The sequence below is a fragment of the Stegastes partitus genome, unplaced genomic scaffold (genome assembly GCF_000690725.1).
Source record: "Stegastes partitus isolate 25-593 unplaced genomic scaffold, Stegastes_partitus-1.0.2 Scaffold2093, whole genome shotgun sequence".
NCBI classification, from domain to species: Eukaryota; Metazoa; Chordata; class Actinopteri; family Pomacentridae; genus Stegastes; species Stegastes partitus.
The window spans coordinates 70,647-86,399 of NW_007579824.1; the positions used below are offsets into that span (position 1 = coordinate 70,647).

A 15,753-nucleotide genomic window follows, 5' to 3' on the forward strand; every position below is an offset into this window, starting at 1 on the left:
ATGTGCCACATAGAAAACTAACATGTTATCAAATGTTCTGACTCACAGACAGGATGGGTCAGTGTAGAGGAAGTCAAGAAAAAGGAGAAATGAACCTATCTATTCTTGTTTGGTTTTTGTGGGAGTTTTTTTTCACAAGAAAGCTTCTTTTGGCAATGTCTCGCTGATCGAGACAGTGAGTAATTCAGATGTATATTATATCTTGTATTCTCAGTGAGCTTTTTGTTACAGGAAATACTGTGTATCACTGTCTTATACCTGCTTCCTTTCACTCAGCAGAGAATTTAGCTCCGCCCCTGCCAGCAAGATCTCAAGTTAGAGATAAGGTTTCAATTCTTTTTTCTTGTGTCTTTTTTCTTTTCATACCCTCTCATTTGGCTTCCCTGAAATTAACTTTGACATTGTGTACTTCTGCTTATTAAATAACAAATGTCCCACTTGTGTTTTTTAAGTTTCTTAAAGCACTCGATCAAAATTAAACAATATCAATGCTTTGTACAATCAAGTGACAACACGCAGTGTGTCAATTAAAACAGGCAACGTTTGTGTTTTAATCCCTCCTCTAACCGACAGTCTTGGCATTGAGAAGTGATCTAATCATTTCTGCATTCTGCTGTCAACATCTTCCCTTTTGACTCTTGCAGCAGCACCGAGTAGTTTAGTTACCTCCCACAGTTTCTCAATGCATTTGTTTGAACTTAGAGGGTTCATTGTGCTGTCAGTCATAGGAGTAACACAATGGACTGGACGACTACTGTCGCACTGATCTTGTCAGGTAAGACAGTGAGTTTGTGCCTTCGACTTTGCCTTGCATTGAAAATATGACCCTAATTACATTTTCTGGAAGCTGTTCTTTTTATATGCTTAAAGCTTGATTTGTTAATTATGGAACTAAAAAACAAAACAGGGCTAATCGATGAATAACTGTAACCACAATATCAATAATAATAGTAATTTTTGTACATTGTACATTCAAGACTGTATCAGTCCACATCAGAAATGTACGACACAAATTAAATAATTGGAGGTACATCTGTAGGAGTGTTTTCTGTAACTGCTGTAGAAGCCACAGTGACTGAAGTAAAACTACACAAAGGCAAAACCTGCAGGTATCTAATGGTGATGAAGCATTGAAATGCATTTTTATTTTATATAATTTATTTTATCAGCTAACTTATCATATAGCACCACTTCACTTAGTGGAATATACAGGAAACCAAGGTGTCAGAAAATAACACCCGGTTAAATACACATGCAATGTCAGTCAGTGTCAGGAAATAAGATGAGAGAAAAGTGTATTTGTGCTGAAGGAAATTCTTGTACAGAAAAATGATACAAAATGATTACACAGAAGAAAAAAGTCTTACCTGCTGCTGTAAAAAAACAAACAAACAAACAAAAAGTATCTTTTCTTTCGTACTTTCCCAAATCCAGGACATGTGAGAATAACAAGCAAAGGTCCACAAAAAGACTGAATGCAGAACTGAATTTTGACAATGTGTATTTTCAATCGCTTTGAACATTTCTGACTTTGGTGCTCCCTGGTGGTGCTTGCAAAAAACACTGTGGCAGACCACAGTTCACACTGCTCCACTTTAGAAATATAGTGAAAGTAACATAGAGGCTGAAAGAAACTGGTGGGTATAACAAAGTTGCTAAAACCACAGTAGCATTCAGCATAAAGTGACTTTAAACTAGACCAGATCTTCTTCATTCCTCAGTGTTACAACCTGCTCGTTGTTTCAACATTGACCCTGTGGCTTGGAAGTCCTTGAGCAACCGTGCTGCAGGTTTTGGCTACCAGGTGGTGCAAAGACAATCGGAGTAAGTCAGAGTGAGCATTGCTGTGTTGAATGTGGTTTTACAACTGCCATGTATCTGCCACTTAAGACAAACCCCCCCAGTTTGTATCTGTGTTAAATGAGGAGGACATGAGAAGGCTTCTTAATAGGAAAATATGTGGTTTATTGAACTGCTCAGTGTTCACCAGATGGGCAGTCTGATGTGTTTTTTTTCTGGTTATACTTCCTTAGTTTGCTTGTGAGTGCCCCACTTGCACAGTATTCAGAAAATGGAAGGGGCGAAATATATAGGTGCACCAACGACAACTGCCAAAATATTAAAGGTAGGAAACCGTTCATTTCTGAATATCTTCACATGATGGACTAAAGCAGTAAAAATAATTAAAGATGTTTTTCCACCAAAGAGTTTCTTAACAAATCTTGGGACCTTGTAAGGCTCACATGATAGATACAAAAATCACATATTTCTGAAAAATACTGGTATTATCACTCAAGATTCAGACTGAATTGCTGTTAAATGAGATTTGCATTTGTTCCTGCTGAAGCGTCTCATATTTTAAAGGCCTGAGTGCTGCATTGTGCTTTGCTTTCAATCATGTTTAAAGTAGTCGGGACATTTAGATCACGGTGAGTCTGAATAATAGACTGTACTAAAGATGGACGTAGCTTCCGTGACGTCACCCGTTGGCACTGAGAAAATGAAGCCAGGGTTTTGCTACTTCCTGGTTGACATCTTGGATGTTTGGAGCCAGTGACGCAAAAATCGTTGGAGGGGGGCGGAGCCATAGGAGCAGTGATTGGTCAGACGGATTGAGAGGCAGGCCCTCTCTGCCCGCCCACATTTGCCACCTTCTGCTCGCTTCATCTGTATGGTCGCTGTCAATCAAGCCAGCCACGCCCCTTGCCCCGAAAAATTTTGAGGATTTTTTAAAAATTCAGTATTGATTTATTTTCAGATTGGCCACCTGATCTCTGGACTTGACCATGAAAACTAATTTTTAAAAAATCCTGAGCTGTAGGAATGCTGTATCTGTGATCACTTCTTTTCCAATTCAAGTCTATGGGAGCCAGGGCTTTTTGGAGCCAGGACTAGCGGACGCAGTGATCTTGCAGGTTTTTGACACTTCCAGGTTGGCTTCATTTTTTAGGGCCGGTTGCTACGTCCATCTTTTATACAGTCTATGGTCTGAATGAGACCCCGCTGCTAACACTGGAAAGTGTTTTACTTCTGGTGGCTTGTTGTTGTCACTGTTCTGTTGCTGTCATAAAGAGTCTTAATGAATGTTTTAACAAGTTCAATGCTTTAGTTGCAGTGCCAGATTATGCAGTCAATATGTCCCTTGGTTTGACAATGACAAGTGATCCGAAGACGCAAAACACTATGGTGAGTCGGTGAACAGTGTTAATATGAGTGCAGAGTCCAAATCTCTTTTCCTGTTTGCATCCATAAAAGCCTTTTTTGAAAATCTTAAAGGGACAGAAAAATAATGAATCTCTTATTCAGAACTTAACCTTGTTTGTTTTCAGGCATGTGGCCCAACCATTCCTAAGGACTGCAGAAGTATCACCATGTACAACGGTGTCTGCTTTGAGATCGATAGGTCTAATACAATTGGACAACCTATGCCTTCTTCTCTTCAAGGTAACTGTATGTGGTGTTTGTAAAAAAAAATAAAAAATCCTCATGTCATTACACACACACACTCACACACACGTATCTCATATATAATCAGTATTTTACTTCCTCTCAGGTCATGACACTAACAGCGCAACACATTTAAAAAAAAAATCTGTCTCATGTGATTACTCATAGCCTACAGAAAGGAATAACAATAACAGCAATTTATCCTTAAATTTAAAAAATAAAAAATGAATGAGTGAAACTGAATGAATTTAGACATCTGACAACAGCAAAACGAACTCTGACACCAACATTGTTGCATGCTGTCTTTGTCTTGAGCCCATCCTGTACGGTACTCTCGTATTTGAAACCTGTTTTCAACAATATTTCCAACATTAGGCTCAACTTTAAGCAGAAAGTGACAGAAAAACACAACATTTCACAGAAAAAGGCTGAAATCTTGCAGAATACTGAGAACTGTTGGCTTCCTGAGTGAATAATTGTATTTTAAAGTATTTGGCATTAAAGCCTCGACAAAAATTTCCTAATCTGCTGCTCTTTATGTTCAAGCTTTAAGAACTTAGCTTCAAATGTATTGACAGTTACAGTCGGTAAGCAGAGCTTATTGTTGTAGTAACCCAGAAAATGCAGGTACGCTCATCGTCCTTGTCTAAATATGCAGTATTCTAGTCAAAAGTTTTAAAAAGCCTTTGGTTACATGCTGTGGTAATAACTGATAAATCTAATCTCTGACTCATTGCTTTGACAGAGTGCAGAACAGTAGCAGACATTGCCTTCCTGTTGGATGGTTCAGGCAGCGTTGATGCAGAAGATTTTCAAACAATGAAGACCTTTGTGAAAAATCTGGTCCGGTCATTTCTGTCAAGCGACACACAGGTGAGAGACTGTGGTTCCATTAGCAGCGAAATTACAGCACAGGCATAAAAATAAACTCCACAGTTTGAACGTATTTTACCTCGAAAAAACAAAAGCAAATTTGCTAAATGTTTTATACCTTTTCATCTCTTTCTTTCAGTTTTCCATTTCCCAGTTCTCCAGCTCACCCGACATTCATTATTATTTTAACAATTTTTTCTCGAATGGACAATGGGAGCAAAACATTGATGGAATATATCAACTAGGGGGATCAACTTTCACAGCAAAGGCCATCCAATATGTCGTGTAAGTGCTGCCATGATATTACTAACGAGCTAAATCACTCACATGGTCATCATCATGTGGATGTGGACTCTATGTCCTGAAACACAAGCTGCAGACATTCAGCAAAGTACAAAATTCTCTGTGATGTTGATCAATAACACTATGAAAACATAAGGCATTCTGAACTTCAACCATGCAACTAACCTTATAAGACAACAAAATACGCTGTAAAACAAAAAGAAAGGTGTATTTTAATTAGAATTTTTCATTTGACAGCAACAACGTTTTTGTACCACAAAGAGGTTCAAGACAGAATGTGAAGAAGATCTTGATAGTCATCACAGACGGAGCATCTAACGACCGGGGCCAATTGCAAAATGCTGCAGCTTCAGCCGAAAGTAAGAAGATTGTTCGATTTGCGATTGGGGTGAGTAGCGTGGTTAAATCCAACTTGTAGGATGTTAAATTTTATATTGACTTTATATTTCTGCCAGTTTTGAGACTGCAGGGTCACATGGTGCTTTTTGAAGGTCGAATCTCTAAGTTCTTTTTTCAGAATCACAATTCAAATGCAAGACTGTTTTCTACTACAAAAGATGATGTGTAAAAACCCTTTCATTACATTGCATGTTAGTTTGAGCACTGAAAATCTGTTTGTGAGTAGTTATTGAAAATGAACTCAGTATTTTAATACATGTGGCTACAATGTTAGGTTTAAAAACTCTTAACAACATGCTTTTTTCAACAACTTTAGGTGGGGAATGCATTTCAAGTCACAGGAGCAAGAAGGGAACTGGACACCATTGCGTCTTCTCCCTCAACAAAACATGTGTTTCAAGTGGAAAACTTTAACGCACTTGAAATAATAAGGCAGACTTTGCAGGACAGCATCTTCTCTATCGAAGGTACAGATTAAAATTCATGGTTGTTGAAATTCCTGTAAATGTTCCAGTTTCAAAAATTTAAAAAATAACAATAATTTTAGCTTGTTTATTAGAAAATTTCACTTCAAGCTGAACACTAATTAAACAAACAGCAAATATTAGTTTGAGGATTTCAAATCTACAGTCCAAGCATGAATTTGCAAATTGTGATTGTTTCACAGCTTCTCCCTCTAAATGCTTATTTACTTTGCTGTTACAGGATCTCAAACCAGTGGTGAATCACTGAAAATGGAAATGTCTCAAGAGGGATTCAGTGCAACTTATGTGCCAGGGGTAACAAATATTTCTGGAAATTCAGTGGACTGTGTACAGTATTATAGTCGTAGAAAACAGACTCACAGTCACACACTCAAATGTGAATTTGTTTTTTGCCTGGTGTTTTACACCAACTAGTTTTTGCATTTCTGAACCCTTCACAGGGAATTCAGATGGCTATTGTTGGTGCGAACGAGTGGAGGGGAGGCTACATGCAATACACAAGGACAGGCACCAAAGTGAACTCATACGAGCCTACGTCTATGAAGACGGACAGTTATCTTGGTAAGAACATCATAACAATAACAACCTAGCATTTACATGTGAGATTATGTATATTTAATTCAGTTTAGTTCAATTCATTTAATTCAGTTTGTTTAATTCAGGTAAATTCAGTTCAATTCAATTCATCCATCCATCATCTATACACCACTTAATCCTCACTAGGGTCATGGGGGGCTGGAGTCTATCCCAGCTGACTCAGGGTGAAGGCAGGGGACACCCTGGACAGGTCACCAGTCTATCACAGGGCTACACTTAGAGACAGACAACCAAGCACACTCACATTCACACCTACAGACAATTTAGAATCACCAATTAACCTCAACATGTTTTTGGACTGTGTGGGAGGAAGCCGGAGAACCCAGAGAGAACCCACGCTGCACGGGGAGAACATGCAAACTCCACGCAGAAAGATCCCGGGTGTCCTCACTGGGACGCAAACTGACGACCTTCTAGCTGCGAGGCAATGATGCTAACCACTGAGCCACCTTGTAGCCCAATTCCATTCAGTTCAGTTCAATTTAGTTCAATTCAATTAATTAACTCAATTCAATTCAATTTATGTTGCACCCATTCATAACAGAAGTCATCTCAGGGCACCTGGTATGTGCACAGCTCTACTGCAATCCTTCGTCCCAGTTGTTTTTGTTTTTTAACACACTGATCAGTTTGGAAAGCAGAACAGGAAGCCCAGGATTGAAGGGGAATATGCAAATATCTTGTTTGTGTGTTTTATGTCACACATGAAACACCACTAAAGTCTGTATTTTGTAATGGTGAAATAATCCACTTCCCTTTCTAAAAACGTCTGTTATATGTCGATATGCTTCTTATAATTTAGACTTAGAAACTGCAGTGGTTTTATACATGTGTTCTGGGAGGGACAATGTAACGACATGAAAACAAGAAGATAATATGTAGAATTAGAAGGGGTCTGTAAGGAACATTTGGTTGGTCCCTGCAGAGGTAATGATGATTTTATTTCGTTAAATAACAAACAATCCTCACTTCATGTCGACTTTGGCTTAACGTTTGTATATTTTAACCTTATTTCTCTTCTTGCCTTGACTACCTGACTGTTAAACTGTAGGTTACTCCATAGCAGCTGCTCAAACTAGGGAAGGCCTCCTGACAGTTGTTGGAGCTCCGAGATACGAACACAGAGGAATTGCGATAGCTGCTTACAGAGAAAGAACTAGCCAAGTGATTGACCCCTATCCATGGCAGGTACGTGCTTACAACAGAGACCGATGGTCCTGATTGACAACATAGAGCACTTTGCAATTGTTTGACTGGTTGTTTATCTTTATCTTTTCGTTGCTGATTTGTTGCTTACACAGCATCAGACTGGTGAATATTTTGGGGCTGAGGTTTGCGCCATGGATCTGAATTCAGACGGCAACGCTGACCTCATCCTCATATCTGCTCCAATGTACAAGGAACCCGACAGAGAGGGAAGAGTTTACGTTTGCACAATAACTGGTTTGGTAAATGACAGTAATTTCTAGAGCCATTAAATTCATCTACTGTATCTGTGTATTTATTGTACTTTTCAACGAGCCTGAAGCATTCACTCTCATCCTTGTATCTTCACCAGAGTGTCGGGTGCCATTTTGATGATCCATTAGTACTAAGAGGAGATGAATCTGACAAAGCAAGGTTTGGGTCTTCCCTCGCTGTGCTGCCTGATCTGAACACAGATGGACTCAGTGAACTGGCAGTCGGAGCACCTTTGGAGAACGACGGTCAAGGCAGCATCTACATATTCCACGGCGAAGGAGGAGGAAGAATCAGTTCTGCTTTTTCACAGGTGAACAGTTTTAAAGAACTCACAGACAAGACTGAACACCATCAACTACGTGAGGTCTCGGGTTTTTCCACTGTGTTCGGAGCTATGCAAATTGCAGATGTACTCATTAAAACATTGTATTTGCATTTACACAGAGAATAGCTGCCTCTGAAGTCCAGTCCGGACTGAGGTTCTTTGGCATGTCGATCAGTCAGATGTCTTTCGACCGGAGTGGTGACAGGTTGCCTGATTTAGCGGTGGGTTCAAAGGGCACTGTTGTCTTACTCAGGTAAGATATGATGAGATGTATTATCAAGTCTGACATTTTTGTTCATTTGTGCTCTACATACATAGAACCATATGTTTAAAAAAAAGAAAAAAAAAGCTCTGCAATGTGTGTCGACCAAAGGAAAGTTCAGACAAGTGTGAAGTTAGTGGTGGTCTTTATGGATGCTGTGAGGGAGCCAGAAACACTCGTCAGTTTGTCATTCTGTTGGATTGTTCACCCCAAACCCAATGGTTGCTCACATGTATTTTCCTGCTACGTCCTTTTCCAGATCAAGGCCAATAGTACTGGTAGAAACTGCAGTGTCATTCAGCCCAACCCTGATCCCTACTCAGAACCAAAATTGCTCAACCCCCCTGGATGGTTTAGCTAAAATCTGCTTCACCATGACCAGATTCTCTGCAGTAGACACAGGTTCCTTATTCTCCTCACCTTTTCTTCCATTTAAATTCAAAGTACATCTGTAACATTTTAATGAAGCTCTAATCTGTTCCAGCTCGGGCAAATATTAATTTTACTTTTACGCTGGATGCCAATCGCAAGCCGCCAAACAACCGAGCGTACATCAGCGGCAAACAACGAGAGGAAACCAGAACCGTGACCGCTGACTTACGTGGGCAAACGTGCTCCACTGTGAAATTCTTCATTGAGGTAAAAACCCAGTAACATCAGGAAGACTTAATACAGCTAATAAAGGCTCCCATTTTGCTTTTAAGAGTCCTCTCACATTGAATCCAAACCAACACCCTCGACCTTTAACAAATGCTTTTGAATAATAATGCCCCCTCCTTGCAGGCGTGCCCAGAAGATGCCCTCAACGAACTTTCCAATGAGGTCAGATTCACATTTGATGGTTTGCCCTCTTCTGAAAATCTCAGACCAAGTCTTGCTCAGCAGGCTCAGACAACAACCTTTCATCCTGTAAGTGACTTTCAAAGAGATCTTATGACCTGAACAGCAAAACCTTGTCTGTGTGAATTCATTTTATGGCTGACACGTGATCAAACGTTGCACATGCTATGACATCTCCATGAATCATCATAAAACCCAAACAATGTTTCAATGTAATTTCATTTATACTTTCTGAACAAACACATTTAACTTGACATTGTCCTTTACAGATTGGGTTTGAGATCAACTGTGGCATGGACGAGAAATGTGTAGATAAGCTGAAAGTGGATTTCAACTTCACCAAGTGAGACCAAGTTACAAAAGTCAAGCTTTGATTGCATGTGTGCACACATTTTACTTTTCTTTTCTCTGCAACAACAAACATGCTTAAACAGATTGGCATGCCTACTGCTTTTCTTTTAGTTGTGGATTCAGCACAGGAGAGCATGGGCCAGTTGGTACTTTGGTCTGCGTAGCCAAAGTGTCGTCATCTGCCTGAGTGTGCAGCGGTCCTCATGGACCTGTGTAGAATGAATGCTGGTTATGAGCAGAATCTGTGCAAAGAGATTTTCTGTGAGCCACAAATTTAGAATTCAAAAGAAAACTGGAATAAGCAGACATTTGTCTTCCACTTTAGAAATCAACAAACTATGTTATTTGCTCAACAGTACCTCTTTGTCAGTGTACAATGTCCCACAGTGGAGGAGGCAAAGTGTATAGTGTGAGAAACTCTCAAGTATTTGACTGATGCTACTCAAAACCCACACTCTCTTGTGCAATGTTTCTAATCCTGTTAGGGACTCAGTGTGTAGGATTTAGTGGCATCTAGCGGTGAGGTTTCAACCAGTCGAACAACCCTCGCCTCACCCTTCCCTTCTGAACCTGTAGAAGAACCTACCGTGGCCATTTTAACTGCGAAAGGCTCTCCTGCATCATAGTTTGGATTTTCTGTTCTGAGTTTCTGCAGAACCTCGGAGGTGGAACTTGGTGGACTCTGTCTAACGCTGTGGATATATTAGGCAAAGTCTAAGGTAGCAAAAAAATATTTATTGTGGAAATTGTACAAAAAGTAAATTCAGAAAGAGTAAGTGTCCATTAGAGTAATTTATTACAAAGGATTCTTTCTTTCCAAAGAAAGGAACCAAAGGTATAAAGTCGCATTTAAAGGGAGGTTTGCCTTCATACACCTTCCATCGTTTTCTCAAACTGTTCCGCTAACAAAACACTCCAAGGCCTCCATATAATGAATATATATACAGTTAATATATTAAATAATCAGTCATTAAGCAAAGTAAATAACATACTAAGTGTTAGCAGTAAAACATAGTAAAACCAATAAAACGTTGAAATTTCAATTATCAAGTGACTACACAGCGATGAAACCCAATAGATCCCTCTAAATGCTGCAGTAGACATCACATTTTTATGCAATACCTGTGAAACCGGTGACAGAATCCACTGTTCTTTGAATTTTTTGCTATTAGAAAATGTTGGCATGCTAACTTAAGATGGTGACCACGGTAAATATCATACATACTTATTATCAGGACGTTAGCATTGCCATTGTCACCATGTTAGAGTTCATCTCAGAGCAATCCTGTGTCAGTGTCCGTGGCATCACCATGGTCTTGGTGTCCTCAACCTTCATTCTTGTCCTTCTTTCCAATGTGGCAGCTCCTTAGAGGTTAAAGTGGGCATTGACGAGCTCCTGAATGTCACCGTCTCAATGGAGAACAGCGGAGAAAACTCCTACAACAGCCTGGTTACGCTCACATATCCACCCGGACTCTCTTATAGGAAGTTCACAGCTCTGCAGGTACGACATCGGGATCAAATGTGTTTTTGTTCATCTCTGGTCAGCTGCTCTCCGAAGCCACACAACAGTAATTTTATTATCATTCTTTTAATAAAGGGACGAATTGAGTGCAGATCCTTGGACAGTGAGGATGGCTTAGTGGCAGGAAAGACACAGTGCACCGTCGACAGGCCTATTTTCAAGAACAACGCTAAGGTTTGTTGGTTGTTTGTGTCCCCGCTGCTCCACAGACCACTGAGCCAAATAACAGACAGTCTGATCGCTCTCATTCATTTTGTTTAAGGCTTTCTTCGTTGTCGCCTACGGGATTGAAACTGACAGTCAACTTGATGGAAGAATCTACATCACCACAAACGCCAGCAGGTACTGTTCATCTGCTACATCCGCCTCATTTGTGCAACAGACCTATGACCATACATATATAATTATTTTCCCGTTTTTCTTTCAGTGGAAATAAGGAGCACGACCCTAAAGGTGAACTCTACAAAAAGAAAGGGATTGATGTGAAATACAGCATTTTTGTTACAATCGACAGGTTTGTGTAATTCCAGCCAAAGCAAAAATATACATATATATATAAAGACTAATATTAATAGTAATTTCTTTTTTTTCTAATATTTATTAAATGTTTTGAAATGTCTGTTTAGCTCTCTCAGCTACAATAATTTCACTTTTGGAATGAATGATTTGCAGAAACCAGTCAAGCAGCCAATCAAGGTAAAAATTTGACTTCATATAATAATTTGTATTGTTTTAAGTTCACTGCTTGATTTAGACTTGATCTCAATGTTTCATCAACCTCTGATGCGCCATCCTTTTCTTTTCTCCCATTTCGTAGGTTACAAATGACATCAGGGCGCTGAATTTCACTGTGGTGATCAGGGTTCCGGTAAAGCTCGGCGATAAAGACATTTGGGCGAATTTGAGCAGCTTGGAGGTAAAACATGTTGCTGACCCCAGAAATATGTCAAACTGTAGAAAGCTAGCTGGAATAAAAATGAGTCAAACTGACCAAAATGTCTTCAGATTCCAGATTGCCCAAAACAAAACAGAGACGAAAAACCTGTTGTCCGAGATTTTGTTGCTCAGATTCAAAAAACTAAGGTGGTGGTGAGTATGTTGAAATTTAACCTAATTACAAATTTAGAAATGATCTTATGGCTTTCTTTGCATTCAGTTTTCGTTATTCACCCACAGGACTGCTCTGTAGCCACGTGTAGAGTGTTCAAGTGCAGCAGATTCATGGAAAGACTGGACACTAAGACGTACACAATCTCTGCCAACATTAGCTCAGGTTGGATCCAGCAGGTATTGTGCTGCATTGAGACATGTTTTAATACATTTGGTATGAAATATTGTAAGATACCAATTTTCTTGTGGCATTTGACGATACTAAAAATCTAATTTAAAGGCTCACACATGGATTTTTTTCCCCCTCAGATTGGACTTGAATCTGCAAAATTCCTCCTGACCAGCACTGCCAGTCTGGAGTATGACAGAAACCAGTATATCTTCTTTTCAATTGGGTCTAATAACAATCCTCCTGTTCGCAAGGTGATTACATATTAGACTCTCTTATTAGCATTATAAAAGAGCTTTAGTTTCATCCATATTCTGTCACCTCCTCTCTCAGATTGAGACAGAAGTTGAGGTGTATCCTGAACCAGATTTCACCAAAGAGATCGTTGGAGGTTCCCTGGGAGGACTGGCTTTCCTGGCTTTACTCACTGCTGGTTTGTACAAGGTGAGGCACTGTTCACACACTTTTTCAGTTTATTACACAGCTTTATGAGGGAAGGACGTCTTTATGGGGAAAAAAATAAAATAAAAATATATAGCAGTGTCTTCTAATTTTCACACACATATTGAACAGTTATTCACATATCTGCTTTGTATCCTTTCAATCATTTATGATACAACTCTACTGTAGGATTGCAGTGTTTTCATGTAACTCTCTTTCATGTGTTTTCAGGCTGGATTTTTCAAGAGTAAATACCAAAACATGATCAATGAAGGTGCAGACGGTGGAGCGGATCCAGGGATTGATGGAGATGCACCAGAATAAAACACAAAAAAGCCGTTTGTATCTCACAGAAGTCCGGTATTTTCAGATCCGTTAGACTTGTCGACTGGTGCTGACATCAGAACAAAACAGATTCAGCATCTCTAGTTGGCACTCTCATCTCTCATGAGTTAATTTGTACCAGTAGCACCTGGGCATTTTTAATCTCAAATGAACTTGTCGACATGTTCAGGACTGAACATGGTTCTGTGCCGATAGCTCTGATTCGGTAATTTAAAATACAGCTTGTTTGCATCTGAAATCCCTCCCTTGTATAGTCATTCACTATTGTCTATAGCAGAGGTTCCCAACCTGAGGGTCACAAAACAAACTTCAGGTATCAATGTTATTCTCCTTTTAAAGAAACACTTACAACTTTAATGTTTTAGCCTTCTGGAGCTCAAAAAATACTTAAATGAAACAGTGTGAGCAGGGAAAACATCCGTCTATCAACTGCTCACACTATTGGTTCATTTAAGGCGTCACAGTAAAACAAAAGGTTGGGAACTGCTGTTATATATTGTCGACATTTAGTAATTTGCATTGTGGTAAACTGTTAATTGAGATTTCGTGCACTATATGGAGCATAAAGTTTACACTTTACACATGTAGTGCACTTTGAGGCACATGAGCAATGATTTTAAACACAGCCTAAGCTTTAGAGTTTTTATCTTTTAGAAACCATATTTTGCTGGTTGACAATGAAACATTTCTGCATTTACATTTCTGCAAATGTGTGTTAATTTGTAGAAATCCCTTCATACAGTCCATTGTGTGATGGGAAAAAATTGTACAGTATGAGCTGTTGTATTCTAGTTTTTATCACATTATGTACTGTAAAATTTCTAAAATGCTTAAACTTGCTAACTTGCTTAAAAAAACAACAACTGTATTATTACAGTTGAGAGTGTGAACTGCATTGTTTAAAAATAAATTATGAAATGTGTCATCTTGAAATATTTTGAATTTGTATTTTTTGAAAACAAACATCCATTTTATGCTTCATCAGTATTTATTATATATGTGAATAAAATTGCATTTCATGTGAAGATATACCTTCATATATACATTTTATATAGAAAGACAACAAAGACACAACATAAGTATGACATGTGACAGAACAAACAATGTACACGCTGTCCTTCATTTAACCAGATTCAATAAAACAGATTTGAATAAAGACATCTTGCTGAATAATGAGTTTAAAAGAAAAGTATCACAGTACAATAAAATACCTTTTATTGTTGTGAAAATGTAAACTTCATTGGAAGTGCCTCATATGAAGATGTTCTTCAGTTTGACCTGAGTGTTATAAGTGCATTTATATGATATTTTAGTGCAATATCGAACTGCTTCAAGCAGCTCAAGGCAACAGGAACATCGAGGTAATGGGGACAGTGACAGACAAGAATAAGGAAATGGAGAAACTTGGTGAACTTCCTGTTACAGCTTCAGGGGACGGCATGTCGCCAACTGTCTCCTTTACCAGTGAGGCATAGTTTGAAGCTTTTTGAAAGACCTGAACATCTGCACGGGTAGATTTTCTCCCATTCATTGTTACAACAGCTACCTGGAACCATGATGAGTCGGACTTACACAGGAGAGGGCTGCCTTGATCCCCCTGTGGATATAAAACAGGTTCATCATCAGCTCGGTCCTAATATTACCAGTCTAAAAGCTTGTGAACCTAAACGATGAGAGATAAACTGGTAGATGGGATTTGTTTTTTACCTGCTGAAGGTCCATGGTGTTAGTGCAAATGTTCTCTGAGTCAGAGACATTACCACAACTTGCCACTTGAGTTTCAAGATCTCGAAGAGTTGTGTCAGCTTTACCAATGCCTACAAGATTGATAGCATTTATTCACATGAATACAGTTTCTGAGTCATCAATCTGTAATGAGGCAACTATGAAGGATCCACAAATATTTTGCGTTGTAAAAGTTAAACACTGCAACAAACACAAAACCTTGACAAAACCTTACCTTTATTCTTGCTGCCAGTGCCCCAACCTGCGACCCAACACGGAGTCCCAACAGGGAATGATCTGGCATTGTTAAGGTCTAAACATGCAGGCTGCATGTAATTATTGAAGTTGATGGGTTCATCCAGCTGCAGCAGTGCAATATTGAATACATTGCTCACTATAATGCGCCCAACACCCACAGACATCTCAAACTCATCAAATCCGTTCACAAGTCGTTGGCCCACAGACACTCTCCACTCACGGACATCCGGATTGGGACTGTCAGGAGGATGGAAATTAGCTTCAGAAATAGATCTTCAATACTTGATGTCTTAAATAAAAATGATAAACATGCTGCATGTAGACTTACGTAGAGAAGCACAGGGCAGAGGTGAGGACAAACTTGTTAGCAATTAAAGTTCCTCCACATGTGTAGACCCCATTTTTGTAGAGACTCGCCATCCAGGGCCATGTTCCTCCAGTTACAATACCACGATCACCTACGATGCGACTGTTCAGAGGAGCTTTACCGCAGACTGGCCCTAAATGAAAGAAGTGAAAGGTTTAGAAATGGAGAAAGCAAACAATAATAAAATAAAACTATGTCCTTCATTTTTTGTCGTCTGAAATTGGAAAGGTTGGTAAAATAAGACACTAACTTGAAGGAGTTGTTGCAGGATTAGTAGGAGGAGAAGGAGTTGTAGTAAGAGGAGTGGATGCTGTTGTTGGGGAAACTGTTGTGGAGAGTGGCAGGCCAGGACAGGTGTAGCTGCTGTCAGCATCCAGCCCACTGGAGGTGAACTGGACAAAGCCTGGCTTATCAGAGGGGATGTGGGAGTTGATCCAGGTCTGGTAACGGGACACTCTGGCGTAGACTCC

The 15,753-nt window shown here is 39.4% G+C and overlaps 1 protein-coding gene and 1 long non-coding RNA gene across 2 annotated transcripts; one reads left to right on the forward strand and one right to left on the reverse strand.

Moving 5' to 3' along the window:
* The first annotated feature begins 662 nt into the window (after nucleotides 1-662).
* LOC103373890 (integrin alpha-M-like) lies at nucleotides 663-13,866 on the forward strand. Its single transcript, XM_008303895.1, has 30 exons — nucleotides 663-775; nucleotides 1,722-1,824; nucleotides 2,034-2,125; nucleotides 3,110-3,186; nucleotides 3,330-3,444; nucleotides 4,193-4,320; nucleotides 4,460-4,605; nucleotides 4,861-5,011; nucleotides 5,339-5,489; nucleotides 5,728-5,801; nucleotides 5,948-6,068; nucleotides 7,156-7,292; nucleotides 7,406-7,552; nucleotides 7,663-7,875; nucleotides 8,010-8,143; nucleotides 8,412-8,554; nucleotides 8,637-8,791; nucleotides 8,936-9,061; nucleotides 9,262-9,335; nucleotides 10,706-10,847; nucleotides 10,944-11,042; nucleotides 11,131-11,210; nucleotides 11,296-11,382; nucleotides 11,495-11,564; nucleotides 11,686-11,784; nucleotides 11,874-11,957; nucleotides 12,045-12,155; nucleotides 12,288-12,401; nucleotides 12,481-12,591; nucleotides 12,820-13,866. The coding sequence occupies exons 1-30, from the start codon at nucleotides 739-741 to the stop codon at nucleotides 12,910-12,912; spliced, it is 3,414 nt and encodes a 1,137-aa protein (XP_008302117.1). The 5' UTR covers nucleotides 663-738; the 3' UTR covers nucleotides 12,913-13,866.
* On the reverse strand, nucleotides 13,726-15,071 carry LOC103373889 (uncharacterized). The gene is made up of 3 exons (XR_521094.1): nucleotides 14,894-15,071; nucleotides 14,641-14,750; nucleotides 13,726-14,530 (listed from the first exon to the last, which is right to left on the reverse strand). It is a non-coding gene; the product is annotated as an uncharacterized LOC103373889 (long non-coding RNA).
* Between the last annotated feature and the right edge of the window lie 682 nt (nucleotides 15,072-15,753).

Coding starts and splice junctions, on each gene's coding strand:
- LOC103373890 (XM_008303895.1), top strand. CDS start 739: ATGGACTGGACGACTACTGTCGCACTGATCTTGTCAG. Junction 4,321..4,459: donor TTCTGTCAAGCGACACACAG/GTGAGAGACTGT, acceptor TCTTTCTTTCAG/TTTTCCATTTCCCAGTTCTC. Junction 12,592..12,819: donor TCACTGCTGGTTTGTACAAG/GTGAGGCACTGT, acceptor ATGTGTTTTCAG/GCTGGATTTTTCAAGAGTAA.